The sequence below is a fragment of the Numenius arquata genome, chromosome 3 (assembly GCF_964106895.1).
Source record: "Numenius arquata chromosome 3, bNumArq3.hap1.1, whole genome shotgun sequence".
Classification (NCBI taxonomy): Eukaryota; Metazoa; Chordata; class Aves; order Charadriiformes; family Scolopacidae; genus Numenius; species Numenius arquata.
This window is the reverse complement of record NC_133578.1, coordinates 16,713,837-16,739,686: the sequence shown is the minus strand read 5'-3', so window position 1 is coordinate 16,739,686 and position 25,850 is coordinate 16,713,837. Positions and strand designations below refer to the sequence as shown.

Genomic DNA, 25,850 nt, shown 5'->3' with positions numbered 1-25,850 from the left:
TCCACCAGCATGTTTGTCAGCTTAACAAAATGCAAGCCAAAACTCTTCCTCTTTCCAGATTGCTCCCAACCAAACAGATCACAAAGGAACTCCTCCCTTGCCCGTTATCACTTGTGCTAGTGACCAGAAACCTCATCCTAAGAGCATGATCAGCTACACTAAGCAATGTGCAAATGTGGAATATAAAGATGGGCCCTCTCTGCAGAATTCACAGCCTAAATAACTTCTCCAGTCTTCCGCAGGTGACTGTGAATTCCCTTCCTCATTTTTTAATTCCAAAGATCCTGCCCCAGCCCCGCACAGACAATTCTGCCAAAACCAAAATACCAAGAAAGTTAGCAAGAATAAAATCTACCCTGGCAACTAAGAGATGGCAGCGCAACAGAACAGACCTCCTCACATTAGAAGTGTTTTGATGGTATGTGTCATACTTTTATGCCACATTATAAGGCCAGAGATGGAGTCTCACTACCAGAACCCTCCAAACATGTTGACACCATACTGTTGACCTGACAATTCATTTCAAGCCAATCTAATATCACACAAATTCAAAGTCTTCAACTATGTAACATTTTGGAACCTTCCACCACTTCTATGACATTTTCACAACTGTCTAAGAGCACAAATTGGGTTTCTGAGTTCAAAAATGAATGAGATAAGACTTGAGAACTGTGTTACAGAATCAGCAGACCCCAATACTGACAGAGCAACCCACTTCATGAGCAGAACTGATATATCCTGGTTGCTTACAGATTCCTGGTACATTGTTACTGGAAAAGCCTCATTCTTCCTCTATGGTTCCCAAAACCAGTATTTTGTCATTTCTGTGGAGTATTCACAGTTTCATGCTATGGCCCCAGCTCCCTCCCATTTTATTTAGGCTTCCTGGTATAATACCTCTGGATACTTTCTGCCTCCCAAAGTCCACGCTGCAAATTATCTTTTCTAGTCCACGTTCCTCTTCTAATTGAGGAAGAGAAGGAGGAAGAGGAACTGCAGAATAGGCCACACGTGATATTGCCGATGTGACATGATGATTAATACCTGGCTGGTACTCTCAGCTGCCAGGCCAGCCAAAGAGGGAAAAAAGGCTGAACTCTTCATTCCTTTCCCTTTCACCTCTTCCCAGCATCAACTTTCATATAAATCTTATAAAACATAACGCATAGAAAGACACAGACAACAATCATAAGCTTTGATCTCTCAGCAAACAAGGCTAACCAAGGTTACTGTCCCATATTATTAGCACCCAAAGAGCTTTCCAGAGAGGCATTCCTTCCAGGGGAAAAAAGAAAATAAATCAGGAACATATAGCAAAATCACAGCCATTATATTTTCTTTTTTTTTTTTTTTTTGACACACTTTTTAGACAAAATTAGAAATTTTTGGTAATTTCCTCTGCCTGTGAAGTACAGAACAAGGGGTGTTCTGCTGCTTGCAAGAAAGCAAATGTGCACGGCGCTTCCTGCATGTCTGCTGTTGAAGTGGAAGACTGACTGCTCTATTACTTCTGAAGAGTGGCCAGTACTGCAGAGTTCAGAACTAGTATCCTCAATGTAATTAGTGAGTAACTAGGTCAGACTTTATAACTGAAAATGTGAGCTTAGGCTAAGTGAAAGATCTCTTTCAGTCATTTACTAAGAAGCTGAAAGCTGGCCCTTTGCTAAAGAACAAGTGTAAAATCAGGTTGCTATCTGATAGATCAGTAAGACTTATCACAAGCTTCTGATGACTGCTACCCAGAAAGCTGGGTAGAATGAAAGACACTTTGCTTGCCTTCTAAGAATTTGCTTTCACTAATTTTAACTCTGAGTCATAAATTCCCATTCCCCTCTTCAGTACTAGCAACTCAGTTACCACACTGAGCCTACATGTCCTGTCCAGGTAACAAGATCTATGAAATAATACTCCATGAATGAAACGTTTATTGCTTGACAGAAACAAAAATCTCTAAAAATGCAGTCAAATGGTTCGAAAGAAACAGAAAGCCTTATTTTGATCTGAAAAATAATTCTATATCCTGTCTGGTCTTGACCAAGACTTCTCATCATCTCTGCAAAATGGTAAAAATTATTTTACTGGGGTGTTGTGAAATTTAGAGTTTGTAAAGAATAGAACAAGTAATTACACTTGGCTTCTGTAGAGGGATTTTGATACCCAGTGTTTGCATTATATGCCCAGAAAAGGGGCTTTTGATACTGTCTCTCAGGTACTGCACAGGTAGTTAATCATCTGACTTTAGCAAACACGGTTCTGAAGAAAACAAAAGCAAATTTTTAAATGTTTTATTAATCAAACAAATTAGTAAAATATAAAAAAACCCCACACCAGTGTTATACTCTATAAATTGGTCTTAAAAGACGTTCAAAACAATGGACTGACCAAGTATTTACAGTTCAAAAAAATATCTTCTGGTGACACAAATGCTCTAGAGGTCTGAAAAGATCACTTACTCCCTGCCATCTGCATTTGAGAAACCCTTTCAAAGTCGTACTCAGGATAAGGATGCATGAGAGAAGAGAGCACCTCGCTGTGTAGGGAGGTAGGGGTAAAAAGCAATTGCCATTTCCCACACAGGAGGTGTTGTTCAGTATAATGTGCAGATATTCCCGAACATTTTTTAACTACAGTTCATTATTTTTTTTTCCTTTTTTATGATCTAAATACCATTTTGCAGTCTGTTTATATACTTGCAATAATGAAAGAAAAGCTTTTAAAGGATGAATCTGGTTGTAACAAACAAGCATCTGTGAAGGTGGTGTTAGCATATCTCCAGATCTGTAATCAAATTTGAGTACCTCTTTCTGAGCTATTACTTTGGATTGCCGTGTGCAGACAGCACTCCATGTTGGTTACCAGTGTTAACTCTTATCAGTTATCTACGACAGGTGTCAGCGTACAGCTTTCATGGATTCTTCTGCTCTGCATTAGCAGTTATCTGCAGTGTATGAAATGGGGATATAACTGATTCATTCATCCTTTTAGCACCAGGAGTATCTACAGTAACCATACTAGATAAAAGTCTAAAAAAACTGAGAAATTCCAGCATATAAACCAGAAAACGTATAACAAAAAGGGACTGTTGAGCTGCTGCTGAACTGCCAGGATAGAGAACCTGTAGTACAGACATGACCATAATTACTGATTTGCGTACAGTGTGGCAAACAAAATCAGCACACTTGGCTTCGCTGTGTGCTTTAGATTCTGTTGTGTATTTCAAACTAGAACTTTGTGACTCCCTGGCCTCGAATTTTTTCCCATAAGCCTTTGTGGGGTTTTTTGCTCTGTTTTTTAATAGGAAAAAAGCATGAAAATAGAGACTTTTTCCCTTCTGTAACAATAATGCTATAGAATTACCTCCACTAAAGATTCAGCATTACCTGGTAACCTTTCTTTGACATTTCTATCTTCCCTCCCAGGCAACGTAACAAGAATTTCAGGCGCCAGCGCAGATTCTCATTAAATTTAGTAGTGTTTAGCTGAAAGCACTGCCAAGGATAAGCTAGATTCAGTGTGCTAAAGATAAAAAAAAAAAAAAGAGAGAGAGATGCCTTAAAGGTATCATTACTTCACAAATACTGCAGATTGAAATAATCTGCTGTTCTGGTTTTGAAAAGTCAGATTACATTTATAACAACTGAAAATGTCTCTGCGACTTCTGCTCTCATTTGAGAAAATAAAGATGGATATACTGTCTTCTCATTAGCATCGTCTTTTGTGCCCCACATCTCACAGGGAGTTCTCTTCCAAAACTTGCTTGTATAGTCACCATATATCACCCGGTCACATCATGTCCAGCTGCAAATAGAAGAAAAAGATTTGGAAGAAGCAGCGTTGAATTCAAGGTATTTCTTACATGTGTTTAGCGCTTAAAAAACAAGGCAAATTTGGAAATCATTATCATGTAATGTAAATGGACTGCACATAACTTAATACTAAGCTGCTATAAAATACAAAAACAAACCTAAAAATCCCATCTTCACATAATCATGTGTGAAATTTATAGATTCAAAGAAGTACAGTCCAAAAGTAGAAATCTGCCTGCTATTGAAGCTTCTTTAAAACTGTCTACACCATCAGTTTAAGCCCCGGAGACAGATTTGTAATGACTCAGCCTGTAAAAAATGGCTAAAATATTTATTAAAAAAACCCTTGAAATCCTTGAATTTCAGCAAGCCTATACAGAGAGAAGGTTAATTAAGAAGATTAAAACATCTTTTAAAAAATTATTTTCAGTTTTCAACCCACAAAAATAGCTGTTCTAGATCTACAAGCTTTGTTAAATTCTGTTACAGTAAATTATAACAATCTGCTATCAAATGAGCAGTCTCACCGGCTCTTTTGAAACACACTAGAGGACACATTTAACCTATGTAAACACCCATGTTACTACATAACAACATATTTGCCATCATGAAATTACACACCTGGTTATGTTTTACAATAGCAAATAAGTATCCCATGTGGCTCTTTTCTGACTCAACTCCTTAGGTGTTTTCTTAGCCATGCACTCCATCCTACTGCTTTAAGAAGCACTCGCTCTCTCTTGCTGCACCTTTCAGTTAGTTTAATTCTAAAGCCACATCACGTCTTTACGGTACTCACCAAATCATCAACATCACCACCTTCATCTGTGGGAGGCGGAGTTTCATTTTTCTTTTCTTTCCGAGCCAAGAACTGAAAATACAAATGGATTTATATGATACCGACAAAACTCAGACCTTTAATGTTAAATTAACAGAATGTCTCCTTTGCATATCAAAACAATCCACCTGTAATTAAAAATTATGAAGGAAGTTTGTTCTGGTTTCCACCCTCCAAAATCATCTTAAACTACAGGAAATTTCATAAGACTTGCTTTCAAAGGATTTTATGGTGAAGTGTGTTGAAAAACAGACAAAAGGATATGGTTCTTAAGACAACATATGGTTAAGCTGTAGAACACCCTGTAATAAGGATGCCGCAAATAGTAGTCCCTAGTCTCACAGGGAGATGGGGAAAGTTCATAGTAGACTTCAAAGGATTTCTCTTCTAAGTCCACAGAAACAACCTCAAGCACAGGAAGCACTTAAGATATCAGTGCCCGGGACTGTACACTTTTCCCTACCCATCTGTTATTGTCCACTGTCAAATACAGGATTCTGGGCTAGATGGGAATTTTGTTCATTACAGTATAGCCACGTTTACGTTCTTAAAAAAGAAAATTTTAAAAGTAATACTGTGTATAGCTACAAAATGCTAAAGGACAGCAAACCACCCCCCCATTGATATGAATACATACGTAAGCTGACCAACAGCTTGTTTAGCAAGTTGTTAAGTATGACATTCTGGTTCTGCGTGGAACTTAGAAGTTTCCTATTTAATTCAATTAACATTTAACAAATGAACAAAGACATGAATTTAAAAAACCCCCTCAAACACACAAGATGGTTAGAATGCCAGTCTTTAAAAATAGAAAATTCATTATGTAAAATTCTATTGCTGTAGCTGCTGATACAACTCACCATATGCCCTTTACTCAAGGCGTAAATCCATAAACAGAAGACAAAAGTTGCTCAGATACTATAACAACTGAAAACAAACACAGAGACAATACAACCACCTCTGAATTATTTTTTCCTTAGCCTAACGTAGTGAAAAAGTAATAATTTAGCTAGAATAGTAGAAAAAAAAATACAAATACTTGACTCTTACTGAAAAAGTATCCAGTTGTCTACAAGTTTTAGTTACTGTCTCTTTTACTGTCTTTTACTGTCTCCTTACTATAAAATCATATATTTTCTTTTTCTTATTAAAATGCCTCAGAGCAAGCATACAGAGCCAGGAACAGCCCTGCCCCAGATGAAGAGATGGCTACAAAAGCTGGGCTGAAAGAAAAGCCGCATTCCATGACTTTGAGTATCATCATCCTTAATTCAGGAACAACTTCGGTGTAACTCTAGATGATGTAAGAGAACAACTAGTTAGAAAATAACCACATTAAACAAGCTATAAATACCTGTTTAGAGTATAGGTAACTCTTTAGTGCAAACAGCTGGTTCCTGAAAGCAAGCTACTCTTTACCTGAGGACTTCAACTGTAACAGCCATGGAGGTTGTGTAAAAGGTCCTGGGATCCCTATCACAGCACTACCAGTCTCTGGGACAATATACTTGTACTGTAAAAAGCTTAAATATTATTCTACACAAATAAAATGTTCTGATCCTTCTCTAGATCAATAGCAGCAGCTTTAGACAAGGGGTATAACACTGAGCAGTCATCTGGTGCATCCCATTTGTGGGAAAGAATATATTAACATATCCACTAGGATGAAAAGCAAATACATTGCTTTTGGTTAACACCAATGACAGAGGATGTAGACAAACTCTGCCGAGTGGTCTCGCTACCCAAAGGTCAGACCTTTCCTACATCCTAAACAGCAACATCCAAGAGGAATGTTGAAAGCTTACTCCACAGACAACACTCATGTTTTAACATGCTGACTTAAATTTATCATATAGATTTTGTAGCTGCAAAAAAAAAAGAGAAAGTGGCAGGGCCAGAAGGAATTAGAATTTCAAGATGTCGTATGTCTGTGTGTCTTTTTTGCTGGAAAAGTTCTCAACCTAGTAGCAATATAAAGCACATAGTATGAAACTAAAAGCTAATGACATTGTCAGCACTGCAAGGCTTTTTGTGCCAGATCAAATTTCATTTTACACAGTTAATTAAGAGTCAAATGGTATTTCTGAAAGTAGCACATTTTTCAAAGTTTTCAAAATTAGCTTTCCCATACTAAATTAGGGAAAGAAAGCTAAAAGCTAAAGAAATGTATGATGAAGATTTGCAATAAATTGAAACTTGAAGTTTCCATCAATTCCTGAACATACAAAGTTGGGTTTTTTTCCCAAAGCTTGTTTTACATTTATGCAAAAGCAAATTACATATAATAGCTGTGCTGAAATCCATTATCTTCCCCAAAGCAATCAGAAAAAGCACTTGACATTTCTGCTCTTTTAACCTATTATCCTCACGCTCTAAAAAGATTATCTCCACTATTACCAGAAAAAAAAAAAAACCCAACCCTACCTAAACCCATTTTTCTCAGGGACAGGAAAATATGCATGGATAATCCAGCTCAACCAAAAAAGAAACAGAAAAGTTTTACGTTTTACCTCTCTCATAAGCGGCCTTGTAAGTCTTCCTCTATCCTTCAAGCAGCAGCCCTATAAACCTGAAATCTTACATCCAAACCAGTCCTGAAACTATCAGCTAGCCATCTGCACATAAGAGGAAAGGCTTTTGTGTCACAGAGGACCACACTGACAGCCAACCCCTTGACCTACACACTTGCATGTGACATGTTATAGAGGGGAAGAAAACTCGCATCTTCCTCTACTGTGTGATATTTTAGAAGATCCAATATAACCCTTTAGTGAAGGATATCACCTTCAGTACAGAAAACAAATGAACCATTTCGCAGCCTACAACAGACCTAGGAAAATGCTGGCTTTGTGTCACACAAGAAACCTGTTGCAGAGTTTAACTGGACCAAGGAGGACTATGTTTTAGATCAGTCCCATCACCCCAAGATAAAATTTTCTGTCCCTGCAGATCTTACTCCAAGAATATGAAGTCTTCCAGTTTCTTAAGTAAAAAGTCATATAAAACCTTGACGGACAATTGGAAAACAGTGTTTTGGTTTTGGATTTGGAGAGCGTGTGCGCCGATGGTTATCTAGTGAATAACTGGGATTGCCAACTGCCTGGTCAGCAAAAAGATGCAACCCATTTATTCTGAAAGTCAAGGTTACTGCCGTGTCAGAGAACTCTGTTGCAGAGCTGTCTTCATGCAATTCCCCTTCTCTTATTCCCCTATTTTAAAAGGAAATTATGGCTGTTGTAGGACCTTCAATCAATCACAAAAGAATTTCCTGCACTGCAACACCTTGCTGACTGTAAGGTGACGTTAAACTGAAAAGTAATTTTGAAGTCAGTCTACAAATACTTTGCTCCATCTTAGCCTGGCAGCTGTAAATCTAGTCACCGGTACTCTAAAATTTGTGCTGCACTCCTGTGCAGGCACAGTATTTTTGAGCCACCACAAGCTCACAGTGAGTACAACAGTATGCTGCAAGGTCTACATCTAGTAGAGATTTCCTTAAGCAACAGTGGCTATTTCACACAGCATTAGCACATTTTGAGCAGCAAAGGTAGTTTCAGACTAGAAAGTGAAGTTCTCAAGAAACATATTTTCTTAGGAAGTTTCCAAGTAAATTCATAGCATTTGCAATATATAACAAAAACTGATACCATTTAAAACCACCACTGGGGAAACAAAGTTGCTCTATACAATTGTGTGTGAGATAAGAAACAGCCAGTAGGTTTCGTGGCTAGAAAAAAACATCATATTCTGTCATTTGTACTCTGCTCACATGCTTAGCTTTCTGGATTCGTTAGCTTTTCATTTTCATGACATTTCTGTGCCTTCTTCACCTTGAGGTAAATTGTTACAGATGAAAAAAAGCAGTTTCTAAAATACAACCTTTTACCCACTCATTCACTCATGGAGAACCTACTTCTACCCCCTTCTGGTTATTGAAGTTGGGCAAATCAGTGTGGCATCTTTTAGAAAAGCTGCTTCTCTGCAAAGTACTTGGTGATTTTAGCCACAGGTTTACCTTCAGGGGTCTATAAGGCAAGGACTTTCTTTCTCCTAAACTGTTTAAAAACATGGCTAGCAGCCTGATACAAGAATGCCTGCCTTACCCTCTCCACGCAAATAGAATTTTTGAGAGTAACTCTGTACTGTGCTTTCTTTCAAACTGGAGGCACCGTTCTGCCAGTTCAAATTTACTCCTTTGGAACTGTGACATCCTTCAGTCATCACTGCAGTTACTGAAGTGTCATATTTCTATAGAAAGAATACCTGCAAATACTCCAAAACTTTTGTTTCCAAAAGGATGTAATACAATCACCAATAAAAATACCAGCATCATCTATAACGCCCATCAATCCACAAGAGCTGCATAAAGTGGACAATACTGATGTTGTTGCATATATGGTGAAAACTAGCCAAACAACTTTATATTGCTAGAGTTCACAATGCCTTTAGACAAAGAAGTATCCTGATTTTGAACTCATGATGACAATGAGATTAATGTTCTTTCTATGAAGTTCAAATAGTGATCTTGTATATACATATATATATATACTCTACTGTTGTTCCACTACATCAAGTTCCTGAAGTTCCTATCCTTTGTAGAGGATTTTTTCAGATAAGGATGTCAATACATGCTACTTGCTAAAGACCAATTAAAGCAAATGCTGTGGTACATGCTAGGGAATTATTTTTGCTCTGAATTAGGGCAATTTCAATTGTGTGGCAAAAGGACACTCTTCTTCCTTCATAGGACTCCTATTTCATTCACCTAAAGATTTACCCACATAAGAAAGAATCTTCTGTTCCACAACACGGGTTCCAAACAAATAGATGCTCATTAAAAAAACGATACCTTTTCAGCCTCTTCTCTAGTCACCAAACTTCCCTCTGCTTCATCTTTAGTGATCAAAGAAATTCTATCTGAAAAAAATAAAGAGATATAAAAATATCATTAGAAGGCTTCCCAAAAACACACTTAATGTTAGAAATGAAAAAAGTCTTCCAGCTTCTGAATGTGTCATCATCAGCAACGAAAATAAAAAAATATTGCTCAAAGGAAAATGTGACTTGCATAAATGAGTCAACTATGATATAAAAATAAATTAATGAGCATATTCATAAGCTGGTGGAAGTATCCATTTAGGAAACTGCTAATATTATGACAATCAAACTAATGAGACACTGAAATCATAGATCACAGATGAAATGCTGAAAATCTATCAGAAATTACACTTCTAGTCACTCACAGCATGCTCTTCAGTCCTTAATAGCCTTAGAAAAATTAACTCCTAACATACAAACACTTATGCTGTGATTACCTACAGTCTGACTACCAAAGTGCTGCTCTGACCCTGACTTTGCTTTCTGGTTGTGCCAGCACCACCATCCTGTGCAGTGACGCCTGAAAAAAGAAATAAATCTCAACTGCCTTTTACCCCAATAGTTTTTCCAGTCTTGCTCATCGCTTGGCTACATGAATGCTTGTGCCTGAATAAAGAAGCTGTGGGTGTGAGAGCAAAGAACAGTAGATTCATAAAGGTTTCAGCAGCAGCACAAGTGTAACGTCACCTTAATGCGCCCATAGAACTACATGGTAGGGTTTCATGAGGAAGTGAACTCGTCAAGCAGAGCTGCCTTGCTCCTGAGCCACAACTCATGAGAATCATAGAATCGTTTAGGTTGGAAGCGACCTTTTAAGATCAAGTCCAATCGTTAACCTAGCACTGTCAAGTCCCCCGATTAACTCACTTCCATCCTCTTTTTATGATTGCAGTCACTCATGACAAGGCCCAATACATGTCACGGTTGGTAGAAAAGAAGGGATGAGTCATATGGCAAGAGGCAGGGAAAACAGGACTTCTGCTTCTGGTAGCAGCAAGTGAAAAGCAATTTCAGCTACTTAGTGAGAGCAGCCAGATTATGCATAAAGCAGCATGACTTTATCATCTTCTCACAAGAAGATAATCTATTTTGTATTAAAATATCACCTCTGTATTTGTGGGGGGTTTTTTTCCTCAAAAATATACTCCAGTTCGTTAAAAACTCTGGCTTGTACCAGCTAAAAATTATTAAAACAGTATTCTAGCGTAGCTTTGAAAGATCCAAGTTTCCTACTTTCAAAGTTTATTGGTTTGGTTTTGGGTTTTTTTTCCCCAAATTTCTTCAGAGAAGGGTCCCCTACACTACTACTGAATATAGTATTCTTTTAGTATTGTCTTGTGCTGTTGTTTTGGGTTGTTAAACAAATTCTCATCTTGTATTTTGAAAAAGTTGGATGAAGTAGACATTACAGAGTGTCTGGAGTTCTTTGCTTTGAAAGGCACTATACAAAAGCATATCATTGCATTTTGTAACATACACCCTTAAGAAACAGAACTGGGCATTTAACAGATTTTCTTTGCACTGGTTCCAATTAAAAACAAGACTATGACGTAAAAGATTTTTTTTTTAGTCCACCATGTTTCATATTTGTGAAACTGTTCCTTTATTTATCACTTGCGTAGTCTCTGAATGTCTTGTGGAATTGCGCTGCCTTGTATCTCCCAGTTTAACCATAGGTAGGTGTCACATTATCACATATTTTGTCCTTCAGGTTGCTTAAACACAAAATGATCAGTGACATATTTCAATGCTATCTATGCCTTTTTTGAAGCTTAATTTGGAAGACTCTTTTTATATCCCTGCTACATGAGCTTTTTCCATTTATTTTGAAATTCAGCTGAAATTGTATCTTCTTCTCCTTAGTCTGTAACATTTAATTTGTCTCCCTTCTTCCACAATTAATTTACCATTTCAACAAGACTTGTCAAGACATTATGGATATTGCTGATATGAACCTATTAGTGCAAAAAAGGAAGCTGCAATGAGAAAGATTTTTTTTTTTATATTTTTTTAAAGAGGTTGCAGGAATGAACCATATCAAAATGCTGCTCTGGGGTTAGTTTAAGTGTCCCATTGCTAACAAAGTTTTCTCTTACATAATGGAAAATACAACTGGAATATTTTATTATTTTTTTTCTCCTGTTGTTCTCAAATGCCATCCTACCTTGTATAATGATCTCCCAGAAATCAGCTAAGGCTTTATCTTCCACCTTTGATTTCAGGGCCTGCAGAAAATCATTAAAGCACTGCACCTTGGACAGCTGAAAAAAATAACAGCAATGATAACAGAGAAATATTAAAGTAGCTTACTAAAGAGCGCCGCAAACTTAATTCTTCATGAAGTTATCTAACACGGTGAACACAAGAGTCAGTACAGATTTTGGTTTTTATCACTACTGAAGCCAAGAGTTCCAAGGAAAGGTGAGCCACAAAAACTGCCTTTCAGAAAGCTAGAAAGACTTGCTCGTAACTAGCTTTATTTAAGAAATCTGTAGGACTGCCTATTTTTCTTTTGCAAACATCAGGTCACAGGCCTTGTGCTTTTACATTTAAAAGAAAACAAACAACAGCAAGTAATACCAAAGAAGCCAGTCCCCATTCCAGTAGGAATAAAGAAACATAAAATGCAAATATATTTCTAAACTTTCAAACAACATAAGAGATTTTAATCTGTGAATCAATTCTTTTTGCTGTAGGAAGAAATTATCAAGTTTCTAGTACAGTAAATAGGCCCATCATGCCTTTAATTTGAATAAGATGAGAGTTTTCACATATTAACATTACCTTAATGGCCTCCTCTCTGAAAACGCTGATACAATTGATCCCTTTCATGTAGTACTGCAAACCTTTATTTTCCAGGAACTGATCAATGCGGTTTATCAACTGCTGGCTCACTGAAAGACAAGGAGAAAAAAACAAACCAAAGAATGCACACTTTCAAGGCAAAAAAAAATATTTTTCCTTTACATCTTTCTTTTTCTATTTCACAGGTACCAAAAGACTTAATCATACCCACACCGCCTCAAGCTACTCAAGTTGATAATTGTTATCTAAGCTACTGACAATTACTTCAGCCTCTCTGGAAAAGCTAGATATACTAGGAAGAAACCCAACCATGGCCAAGGCAAAAGTCTTTCCCTGAAAGCCAAGAAAAAAAGCACCAGCCTAGCTTGTTTGATAGGAAGTAAAACCAGAACATTTTGGATACTAAAGCTGAGGGAGGTTATGTTCTACAACACAAAGTAGATCCCTAAAGATCCCTTGAAACACACGCATATTCCAATAAAAGCATTACATTTATAATGAAGGTGTGATAATGTCAAAACAACAGCTGTAGGGTGATTGGAGTTAAAAGACTACCTTGTTGTTATTGACATTAGTGTATATCTTGTCTCTGTACAGATAGTTTGATGATTTTTCAGGGGCACTGCTGTTTATGATTATGGAGATAAGTATTACAAACTGTTTATGCCTGGCAGAGAGAAGCAGAGGCAAACAACAAGACTTTTACCAAAAAGAAGGGGAACACTAGTTTCATCCTCACAGTTGAGCTCCTAAAAGGTAGGCAGCTGTAAAACACTGCAAACGTGACAAGGAAAAATATCACCAAGAGTTCTGCAAGCCCAACTAAATTCTGCTATATTTTAGTACTTTATTTACTTCATGTTTAATTATAGCTGAGGAAACGTCCAATTTTACCCTCTGGCAGACACCTCAGCCTGGGAAAAGACAAGTGTGAAGAGCATTCAACAGTGATCTACAAACTCAGAAGCACTGGGAAAAGGATGAATTGGGAATGATAGTCCAGTGCAAAGAGTTGGGTTAAGAACAAACAAAACCAAAGCATCTCTTCAAACAAAAGCAGTTAACCTCTTTACACCAGGCTGCTGTGGGACGCTGGAAGTTTTAAGAGTTTTTTAAAAAAAAAGCTTGAACAAATTGTTAGAATTCTTAAAAGAGGAACTCTATCAAGAGACATTAAAGATGATGTTGCCATCGAGGAAGAAAATGCAGGAAAGCATTCTGGACAAGTCACAGCATCTGCCTGTCCTGTTCTTGTACTGCTAAAGGCAGGTTATGGGATTACCTTTAGCCTGAGCTATAACCCTTCTTATGTTCAGATGTTATGGGCACATACGTTACTGTAACTATTTCAGCCATGGAAATATCAACATAGAAAATCATCTGCCAGAGTGATGGAAGAGACAAGGATAAGTGAACATGCCAAGAAGCATTTAAATGCTATATTCCACTCTGCTCACTGGAAGTGTACACAGCACTGTTATATTTACATTCTATAAAATGCCTAATCGAACTGAATCTGCAGGACAGCAGCTCTGAAAAGAGTAAAACCAGACATGTTTGATATTTCTCCCACTAGCTTTTGACTCTACAGTTTCTAAAAAAGGAGGCGGATAACAGTTCTGTCCAACAGCAGCTATCGCACAAGAAAGTGTGCTGAAGTGCCTACTGCTCCAGAGGTGATCAACTCACTCTTTTTATTTATTTCACCAGTAGCTGACAAGCTAAATTGAAGTCTCACTACTTAAGCTCCCCAAGTTAAGTCAGTCCATTTTTTTCATGGTTAACGATTTTCTCATTAAATGTTCTAATTTCTTACGAATTGCACTAATAAAGGCAAGTCCTGCTGGTGTTTTCAGTGGTGGTGGTGTTTTTTTTTAAACACTGCCTTTTTCATTGATGTGTTAAATTAAAACCCCAGGCACTATGAGGGTGCAATAAAAGTCTTTATTGTCAGAATGATTCCAGCATACTGTTTGAAATTATCAGACACTCTACTTCTTCTTCTGCATTTAATTTTTTTAAAATCCTTTTCCATTTGATTGCACTGTCAGGCATCAGAAAAAAAAACTTCTTCTTGCTTCTGACTGTGAGCTGCCTCCTTTTGAAATCTGTTGTAATGAACCAAAAAAACCCTACAATGTTTTACAAGACACTGAAAGACCATAATATAGGCAGGAAACAGGTTACATGGCAACAGTATTTTAAGTCTGATTCTAACGTCTTGAAACAGCTTGGCTAAAACTGGGTCTGGCCATCAGGTCTCCCTTAAATAACAGGCCAATGATTGATGAATCTAAAATAGATAAAACTCCTGTGTTCTGATTACACTACCGAATTACTTCAGGGGGTCAAAGACAATACCAGAGACCGTAGGTAAGGATTGTAATTGGAGGTTTTCCAAAGTGGACTCTGTTCCTTCACACTTCTACGTCTGAGAACTTTGTTGATTTCCTGCTGCCCGTCATCTGCCTTTCTGTTACTGCAAATCTTTGGTTTTGGTGCTGCAGAAAAGAAATCTCCCTGTTTTTGCAGAAAGCTGTGTTCTGCCTAAAGATGTCTAACTAAGCTGTGAATATTAGTATTAACTCTGATGTGTTCCAGACAAACCTCAGGCATCAGGGTTTTGAAGCGCAGGTCCTAGACTTACAAACTCACAGCCTATTCAGGCCACTACTAACTGTTCTTCTCTCCCAACTTCCCTCATTCCCCACACATATTTAAAGAATTGAACTAATGAAATTCTGTATTTTGCATAAACTGGAATTCCAGCACTCCTAATAAGCACCACATTCTGCAGATCATCCCAAGAAATTTTAATCATCTGCTTCCCTCTTTTACTGTACCTGATTGGTTAGAAAACAAACATAGTGATTCAAGGCTGGAGAACTACAGTTTAAAAAAAATTATAAAAAAAAAAATCTTTGAATAGAAGACCTTTTATTTCTACCAGAATTTAATCCCTTCCCCGCTGGCATTCAGATACATTCCCTACTCTAGGATACATTCACCAGTGTTGTTATTTCTTGTGAAATTCGCCACAAACAATTACATTCACTTCTTATCCCTGAACAGTTAGAGTACAAACGTGTAGTTACATTTTCATGTTTGTTCAGTTCAGTCCTTGGTCTTGATTACTATGCCAACCAGATTACAGCATAATAATAGATAAGGCTGTATTACAGTCCAAGTTCCAATTCCTTGGGGATTTCTCCTCTCCCCTAAAAAATTCATCAAGTTAAAAAAATTGCTCTTTCTGTAGACAAAAGACTCCTGTTGTTACCAATCTTTTGATTCATCCACTGGTGGTGTGATGATGTGTATTAATGGACAGTGCTTAAGTAAGTCACTGACAAATCAGTTAAACCACTTGATAATAAATTTTAAATTACTGCAATTACTGCTCTGTAAGTATCATCTTTTTGTAACTGAAAAGAAGAAAGAGACTATAAACAGAAAACTGTACAAACTTTCTGAGGGCTTCCTTCTTCTTTAAGCCAAGACATAAGAATTTTAAGATCAAGAGCTGTTGAACTAGTCCAGTGTCCTATGAGGTGCTGCTCAATTTTGAAATGGTCTCTCTAACTGGTGTGTGGGTATGGATCAGAATGATTTAAGCTGGATGTCTGAAGGACATCTGATCCAAATCCCTGCTCAAACCAGGGTCCCTGTGGATCAGGCAGCTCAGGGCTCCACTGACTTGAGTACCGAGTAGCTCCAAAGATGAAGTCTCCAAGTTCTCTGCCCCTTCTTTCCTTGTTTGACTACCATCATTGTGGCTTTTTTTTTTCCTCCCATAACATCTAATCTAAATTCTGTTTGTTGCAACTCAGAGCTTTGCGTCTCACCCGATCACTAGGCCCTTCAAAGACGAATCTGGCTTCATCTTCTCTGTGAAGCAGACATACAGGAAACTTCAAAGTGATTTTATATACTCAAGTATTTGGTTTGCAAATACTCCTCCAATGACTGAATCATTTTCATCAAACCAGTTATTGCATTTGGCCTAACTAGCAGTAGAGCATGAACAGTTTCCAAAATACACAAAAAAAAAACCCAATAAGATAAAAATGCAGACTAACTGCAAAGACATATGCCAGCAAAAAGTCAAAGTAAATACTAGGGTTTTTATAAATTATCTTAAGGTCTAGAAAGGTAGTTAGCTATATACATTTCCACAGAAAATCTTGCCATAAAATATCATTCTTGTTGCAACTGTCTAATAAATTCCCATTGCAAATCTCTTATACAAAATTCTTTTTTGCATACAAAGCATCCAGTGAAAAATCAGTGTTTTACATTTTGCTTAAGAAGCTATCTACATGCCATGGCAATACTGTGACACCTCAGACACAACAGAATGTTTGCTGAAATCTGCATGTGCAATTACTGACTCTTTTAACTTTATTCCTAGGCTTTTCTAGAAAAGTAAACATATTAACAAAATTGCTATAAATACAAAAATGAGCACTTGGTACAATTTGTCTCTGGACATTTTTTCTTATGTCCATAAACTGTACAGTTGCTGCTGCAGATTTCTCTCTTCACTGACAATCAGTAAAATAATAAAAAAAGCTCTTTCAACTACGGGCCTTCAGACATCAAGTTCTCAGATAGCAGTCCTGTAAGATGCAATGAAATCTGGTCTATAAATTTGCACAGAAAATTTACAAATCAGAGAAAATACTATGCATTTGTCAGTATCTTTTTTACCCCCTGTTAAGCCATCCTATCTTCTACAGAAGCATATGAAAATACAACACCCCCTATCAGACACCACCTGGTCTCCAGAAACATGGATGGAAACCTGTAAACAGTCAAACAGGATCAACTGGTACCCATGTGGCTACTCCTTTGGCATTACAAAGATGGCAAGCACTCACTGCATTTGAGAATCTTCTTTGCAGCCACAGCAATGAAGAAACTCATTGTACACCCTTGGGAGCAACAATTAGATTCCACTCAGGCAAACTAATCTATTTTGTTTGCATTCATTGACAAAAATGTCAGAAGCTGTTATCAGAAGACTGGTCTTTGTGATGACTGTGCACTTGTAACCTGCTCAAAATAAGACCTGCATAAAATGACATCTCTCTGGCCATGAATACAAACAAGAAAGTAAAGATATCTGGAAGGGAAATGCAATATTTGTTACATGAGCAATTAACATTAACCAGTAAGTTGACACCCTCACACACAATTCATCACGTAAGCCGTAAGTGGGTCCCTACTGTAATAAACTACACAGATGTCAATTAAAACCAAAGTTGATTACTGTTTCAGGAATTGAGCTGCCAGACTCGGAAAACCTACTCCTAAGGCCCTTGCCAATTTGAAACCCTTAGATTTTCTTAAAAAATGTATTTATACATTAGTGACCCAATTCTCACCAACAGCGAATGCATCGTTCCTCCTGCCCTGGTCTGCCATGAGACCCAGCATTCAGACATGGGCTGTCTAACTCGCACATCATCGGCTTCTCCTATGAATAGCACAAACTCTGATCATCAAATCCCAGTGAGGCCACTGCAGGAGATGCACTGCTACTCATTTACAATGATAAATATACCGTCAGAACTTCCTACAAGCTGTGTAAAAAATAAACATCCCTTACCATACTTTGGTCTTGGTAATTTTATGATTTTGGTGAGGGACTTGCTGTGGACTCAAGAGGTTGCATGCCATTAACCTGCAGCTTAATTAACAAGCCACTATACTGTCAGCATTCAGAGTACAACTCTTCCTATCGCTACAACTTCTCTATCTACCAAAAAAACCCATGCCCAAGCAAACAGGTAGTTGAAAATCCTTTCTCCTCCCTATGGAGGGAGTCTGTTGCTATTTTGTGGGGAGGGGAGGAAGACGGAATTGCTGTCTTTTTAAAGATGAGAATGTAGACTCTATTCAGTTTGGAAGACTACACTAGATGCTCTTTTTATACAAGAAAGAAGCAAAACAGGATGCAACCTAATAGTTCTCCTGTCTGCATCTTGACACATATAATGTAATTGTTGGAGCTTTTTTCCAATGAACTATTTGAATGCCACAGATTATCCTTTCCTACAAAGACATTTTACATTTCACATCGTTTAGCAGAGGAAAAAAAGTTTCATCACTAAATATGATAGAAAATGATACTAAAATAAACCCCTTAGAACCACTGAATAGTTTTAAGGCAGAATTTACTATTTACACAACCAGAATGCAATACAGCAAGCCATTAAAACATGCCTGTAATGTTTTATGTATTAAGCTACCTAACAGGCTCTAAAGCAGAAAAAGGATTATGCAGAAGAAAAAAATAATATGCAGAGCATGTTTTTATTTATAGTGGCTTCTATCTCTCCTGTAAACGGGTGACTGCACTACCTTCTGTCTAACCACACCTTATAATTACAGAACAGATCACACATAAAATAAAAGCAGATTGCTCAACATTTCAGAAGCCATCCAATCACATACCGCAGTTCTCTCCAGCACAGCTACCAAGTGGACATATTTAAGCACTCCTTTGTCAAACCACCTTCAAGAGTAATCACTATACTTATTTCTGCCTTAAAGCTTTCCTACACAATAAAATTAATTACTATAACAACATAGTCAATTGTTTCACACTTTCCGTATTCTAATATATCGTACAATGCTTTTTTTACTGCATCTTATATCTGAGATTTGAGAACACAGTTCCAAATATTTTTTCAATAAACAATTTCTTCTGGATCTAATGCAAAATTCATGTAAAAAGCTGGCTTACAGATCTGGGAATTCTGTAGAGAAATAGCTATGTAGGCTTTAACAGACTGTATCAAAAATCAATATACTACTCAACACCCTCCTCAAACTATGTCCAAAAGGACCAAAGGCCTTGTTGAAATACCCAGCACCTCACTTCAGCACCTCTGCAAATCTTTTTCTTTGAAAAGGAATGCTGCATTAGTGGCTATTCAGCAGATGAGGTTTATCTTGCCACAACCTTCAAATCATTCTTTAAAAGAAAATAAGACCCCATCCCCCTTGTGCATTCTTTTTAGGATACCTTTGGATTACATATATCTCTGTATGGCTATTACAGTAGGGAAATACCAAACAAATGGTAATTCCTTTCGTTTTCTGACTTGGGGCGTGCAACACAGTGGCTGACCTGTGCTTTGTATTCTTCCTTGCCTCTGCATCAAAACTCTGTCTTGCTGCACGCTGAGAATAGATTTGGTGCACACAGATCCTGCTTTCATCTTTAAGAGTCACATATTACCTGCTTATTGCACCCTAAATTCACCTGTGCTTTCTTCTGCTCACAACAAGCAGTCAGAACTGATCTCTGCATGTAAAGATTTAAATCCCAGGCATCAGATTCTTATTTCTTCATAGAACAGAATAAGTACACAGCAGAAGACAGGTTTCTCACTCTGCACGCAGTCAACATCCTTCCACTTCAAGCCAGAAAGATCCCATAAAGCCAGATAAGAAGCCCAGTTTGAATGAGGCGGTCAGTCAGTACCAAGAGATCGTCTTTTAGAAGCACCTGAGTTGCTGCTCAGATGCAAATACTGGCACAGGAATTACGAGTGACAACTTTATTAGCTGAGTGGCACTAGAAGCTAAGCAGTGAATTCCAGAGCATCTCACATAGCATTAGAAACATATGCTTAGACAAATGGATTGAATTTACTGAACCCTGAAGATGCTACCAAATACAATTAAGATAGATAAAAGTCATTTACCGTCTTTGAAGTCAGCGTTTTTCTGCCTCACCAGAATTCGGAAATCTTCTCCTGGGTTAACGCTGCCAACCTACAAAAGGTCCAAAAATGATATAATTGTCTGCCAAAATCCACCTCTTTATTCTTGCAAGGCAACAAGGATCTTTAAATTTCTGTTTATTTTAATATGGAAACAGAAGGTCTACAATTCTCTGCACGCAGACTCATAAAACGGAAGTCTTAGAATGTGTGCGCAGTACTCCTAGCAAAGGTTAGTTATGACATGAGCAAGACGAACTTACACTTACTACCCTGCACTCTTATAAGCCAACCGTATTCCCTGGGGTCTAGAGGTCAGAAGCAGAGTAATTCAGGCTATCTGCTAGTTCAGCTTTGAGACTTACTGTAGCACAGACCTCTCCTCATTAAGCGCCTGTCAAGATTAGTGAATGGGAGCTCCCAGGCATGTGGGTACAGAATCATTGGTTTGCCACTCCAATAGGAAGCTCAAAATTAAAAACTTGCACTTAATTCATTTACCCTTTCTGGCCTAGTCTGATGTCTTAAAGCTGAAGCCCTAAATGAATACCCTAAATACCTAAATGGGTATACAAGTGCAGAACCCTTACAAAGGAACTAAAACCAGGTCAAATATAAATAAACATCTACTGAAAAACAGATGCAATGACTTTAGAAAAAACAAATTACATTGCTTAACATTTCCTTTCAGGAATCAAAGTTCTCCTGTTTATTTCAAAACTTTGTGCTTTGCTGTCAAAATAATTCTTCAATCTTTCAATAAGTGTGTTTGGTCTCTTCGTGTTTCTTTTAAACCTGGCAATGCCACTTTTAAGGAAAAATCAGAAGTGTATATTAGGAGTACAAAATATGTAAGTCTTTTTAGTTTTTAAATATTTTTTAAAATCTCAATCATGCATTTTAAAAACAAACCTTAAAGGACAGTTTGACAACAAGTGAAGTTATCTCAATTAATATTAAATCACCTTTTTTTTTGTAATTTGAAAAATCAAATAAAGGATGGTACAGAGTTATGATACAGGCCTCATCTACTCATGTACATTATCTTTATAATTTAGATGTTTAACCTATCACCAAGATGAAGCCAAATTTGTGATTTAGAACCCAAATCAATGCAGAGAACAGCCTCTAAAAATCTCAGCAATACCTTTGATTAAATATACAGAGGCAACATGTTGCAGATGAAAGAACAAGAACAAAATTCAACTACTGAACCCCAAATCTGAGATTCTGTTTTCTTCAGATCCTCAGGCTTGCCCTTCAGAGTTCTAGACACTGAAGGAGAATTTTGTCCTAAAATATCCAAGACTGATGGGAAGTTGTGCTAACATACACGTAAGGGCAGTGGAAATTGGCTTTAAAATCTCTAACAGAGTCTCTGAAATCTACAAGCAGACAATTTTTCAGTCATGTTTTAGCTAGAAACCGTCCTTTTATTAGGAATTCTGTATATTCACTATAATAGTGTTAGAGAAACGAATCTTCCCCTTTATTAATCAGATTTGTAAAAATATGCTTACAGAGGTGACATTGCCTTCAGCAAGTTTCATGATGCTAAAGCTACCTTCCTCATCTTCAATTTTTAGTTTCTTCGGTTTGGGTCCATCTTCACTGCTGCAAATGAGAAGGACAAAAATGAATATAAACACTTCAAGTAAACTGTCCTGCCTACTAAGTAGGGAGTCAGTAAATTAATGAAATATATACTGAACACCGGACAAAACTTCATTATACAGCTGTTCCCAAATTAACACTAAACCATGCCTCATTTTCCCCTGCACAAAGCAGACAGTAGAAACAGAGATCAAACTTTATCTTAGTATAAAGCAAAGGCAGTGCTTGTTGAAGGTGTGAGATCATTCATGCCTATTCCAGGAGTCAATTTACTCATACACATCTTCTCCACCTTTCTAAATACATAATAACTCCAGACACTTTATTTGGAACCTGTATATTGAGTTAACCTTGGTAATTCACAGTGTACGATTTACAGTATATTACATGACATTTGGTATTGTCAGCAGATCTTCGTAACATGAAATGGCAACGAAACTTAACATTTTAGTAAGAAATTCATTTACTCTTCAAAAATTACCTGTTAGTTCCTGTCTTGGAATTGACAGCTACTACAAATCTGCTTACACAGCGGCTTTGGAGTTTAAAATATTCTCTATCAGTGCAGAAGAGCTTTATAAACTTCCACTTATAGGAGTCAAAACCTGCTAGACAAACCCCAATTAAGTATGTAAGAACTCCCTTAGGACATTTTAAGCTACATCTCAAAATGCTTTCAAAAGGCTATTTGTTATTTTTAAAAAGCTAATTGTGATTTTAGGCTACTTTCTAGCTCTGCCCTCACAGGTAACATATACCAAGGTGTACATTCAAACCAGGAACTTAATCATAACATCTAACATGCCAAACTTTAGAGCACATCTTGGCAACAGAACAAAATCCAGCTAATCACAAACGGGGAAGAAAATCAGACACCATGTTCTATGTCACATTATGTGACAGGCTACTGACACAGAAGAATCGATTTCAATTTAAGAATGACTGAAATCTGCTCAGCAATCTAAACGGCAGTATTTGTGTTCAAGGAATCCCAAAACAAAGAAAGAAGTTTGTCTTAAAAATTCTACTACTGAAGTGAAAAGAAGAAACTGCTTGATGATGTAGGGACAAAGCCAGAGATCTTGGACTAGGTGCCACTTTGCATTCTACAAGGTTAGAACTGATTTTAAAACTTGCATTGCAACGTTACAGAACTAATCAACTCTTAGAAAGAACTTGTACAGTCTTCCTCTATACTTTCTGTAGCACACTCCTCCCCTACTTTACAACCAGTGTCTATCCCACTTTGTTTCAGTAGTCTTCTCCGTCCTTTACTTAATTTTGTCACTACTGAAATGAAATCCCTTCTCCTCAGCAACTCCTGTCATCCAACATAACCTGACTTATCACTCGAGGAGAAGTGGTGACTTTGGTTATGCCTCATGACAAGGAGAGGATACCTTGCTTCATTCTCAACTCCGCTGACTTTCTTGGCTGACCTTGAACAAGTTGCTTGATTGCTGCAGACAGCCAATATACCTGTCTGTAAAATGGAGAAAACTGATGCTTATCTAACACCAGTGAGTTTGGAACTTCTACTTGAACAAAAATGCTTGTATATTGACATGGTTTGACGAAAGGTGCAAAGAACAATGAAAATTATCCTCTAGAATCTTTTTTCTCTAAAGGTGTTTTGCACTCAATTGCAATGTCTTGAAATCTTTTTCCTCCTGCATTATTTTTACCGATTCAAAATGCTTTGGGATTGGATGAAGGAGGAGAACATAAATGATGATGCTGAGAAGATTATTCCAATGGTTCATTGTTCTCATGGTGAAAAATTTTCCTCGTGTCTAATCAGAATCACCCGAGGAGTATCATGTACCCATTACCCCTTTTCCATGAGTCTCCTTGTAAAAACAGTCTCCATCTTCTTTGTAGCCACCCTTTAAATACTGGAAGATGGTGATGAGGTTTCCCCGAAGTCTTTTTTTCTCAAGGCTGAACAAACCCAATTGTCTCAGCCTTTCCTCATATGGCAGGCTCACCGTCCTTTGATCATCTTGGTGGCCATTCTCTGGCCCCTCTCCAGCCTGTCCGCATCTTCCTTGTATAGCAGGGACACCAAAACTGAACACAGTTTTCCAGGTGTGGCCCAACAAGCTCTGAGAATGGGATAATGACTTCTTTACATCTGCTGGCGATGCCCTTATTGATGCAACCCAGCATCCTGTTGACTTGCTTTGCCGCTGCAGCACACTGTTCACTCATAGTGAGCTTGTTGTCCACGAGGACCACCAGGTCCCTTTCCACAGAGCTGCTCCCCAGCCAGTAGATCCCAGTCTGTGCTGCACTCCTGGCTTTTCTTGTCCCAGGTGCAAGACCTTACACTTGTCCTTGTTGAGCTTCATAAGGTTCTTGTTAGCCCACTCTTCTAGCCTATCCAGGTCTTCCTGCAGGGTGGCTCTCCCTTCCGAAGTGTCCACTTCCCCACTCAGCTTGGTATCATCAGTGAACTTCATCAGGCTACACTTGATCCTGTCATCCAGATCATGAAGATATTAAACAACATTGGGCCTAATGCTGATCCCTGGGGGACCCCACTTGTGACAGGTTGCCAGTTTGAAAAAGACAGACCACTTGCCTAGACCATAACGCATGGGTTTCTCTAGGAGGAGGCTGTGGCGAACCGTATTGAAAGCCTTGGAGAAATCCGGGCAGACAATGTCTACCGCTCACACCATATCAACTGAGCAGGTTACTTGTGATATGATGATAGGAGACACAAATCAGTTTTAGGAAAAAAAAAAAAAAAAAAAAATTGTCAAGACAGCTTCTAGCCAACTTTTTCAAAACACTTTAGTGCAAATTACCTAGATCTGATAGTTTTAATACGTTGAATGTTATCTGGTGTTTAACATATTCCTTAGTCATTGTTGCAAACTGATGCAGACTCATGTCTTTATCAAGTGATTTAACTATAGCACTCAGCTTTTCCCCAAACAGAACAAATACATGAAGTTAACACTTCTGTTGTAATACTGACAATACTACTGTTCCCATTCATTGCTACAGCAACACCATTTTTTCCCATATTTTTAAATCCCATTTCCATTCATTCTTCTTTGCATAGTTGAGTCTGTATACTTTTGCCTCACTTACAGACGTTTTTTTTAAATCATTTTAATGCCCTACACCAATTTCTATCTCAATTATTTTTATAGCTGCTTTCATCACCCCTCTAAAGGAAGCCAGTTTTTAAACAAAATAGCTTTCCTTCTTGCTTGTCAAATTGATGCCTTTGGGGCGATATGTTTTTAAGCGACTGCCAGTAATGGGTCGCTGTTTTTTGTTTAAATTCTCTCCCTAGCTTTTTTGAATCCGTTTTGCCTTTTTTTTTTTAAAACTGGTTCTATCAATTTTTAAAATACACATATAAACATATTATGCACACACACACAGAGAAACTGGGGTACAGAGCAAGGACAAGAGAATTTAATCAGTATGAAGTCACAGAACACTAAGGCAAGACAGGAATACACAGCAATGAAGAAAATAAAAAGCAAGGTGTTTCCCAGTCTGTACAGAGAAATGTGGTCATTATACTATTGCAGTAATGTGAGAAGTCCTGTGTCCTATCTTCCCAAAGATAACAAGCTGAGGAGCCTCTAGCCAACCCACGGTAAAGGATATATGACAGCTCAGCTAAGCAAGGCCTCAAAATGGCTCAAAGATGTTGTTCCTAGCACTGAAAAGACTGAGCTAAAATGACAAAAGGGAGGCAGAAGGAGCTGAGATCTCTCCAACATCCCAGGAGACCCACTAGTTATACTGCAGGTATTCGATAAATCAAGCTCTAAGAAACAGATTTTGTTTAAGCAAATTGACTTGGCAGTACCAATGCAGTGGCAGTTAAGCATTTATGCTTCATATTTACAGCATGAATAAAGTAAACACAGTATATGTAATAACAGAAAAAAAAATAATTATCTTAAAAACTGTTCAGACAATAGATGTTCCAGGAAGAGTCGATAACAGTTTGATTTTTCAAGACATCCACATTTATTGCACAGCAGATAATAATCAAGCTGCTTTTCTTTTGATTTGGAATTCAAAATGAAAGCTACCAAGTGACCTAAATTGAGCAGGCTGAGAAGGAAGACTCATCATTACAGCTAATTTAAAGCTCTGCAGCATTTATTCTAAACTAAATTAGACCCTCTGTTACTCTTA

General features: G+C 37.7%; 1 protein-coding gene across 1 annotated transcript in view; it reads right to left on the bottom strand.

Moving 5' to 3' along the window:
* Positions 1 to 2,268: 2,268 nt before the first annotated feature.
* Positions 2,269 to 25,850, bottom strand: part of XRCC5 (X-ray repair cross complementing 5) — a 53,599-nt gene continuing 30,017 nt past the window's right edge. The window contains exons 15-21 of the mRNA XM_074144864.1: positions 21,584 to 21,677; positions 20,046 to 20,115; positions 12,307 to 12,416; positions 11,687 to 11,783; positions 9,494 to 9,561; positions 4,606 to 4,677; positions 2,269 to 3,798 (exon numbers count right to left, since the gene is read on the bottom strand). Coding sequence (XP_074000965.1) covers positions 3,784 to 3,798; positions 4,606 to 4,677; positions 9,494 to 9,561; positions 11,687 to 11,783; positions 12,307 to 12,416; positions 20,046 to 20,115; positions 21,584 to 21,677 — 526 coding nt within the window. The 3' untranslated portion in view covers positions 2,269 to 3,783. The remainder of the gene's footprint in view (positions 3,799 to 4,605; positions 4,678 to 9,493; positions 9,562 to 11,686; positions 11,784 to 12,306; positions 12,417 to 20,045; positions 20,116 to 21,583; positions 21,678 to 25,850) is intronic.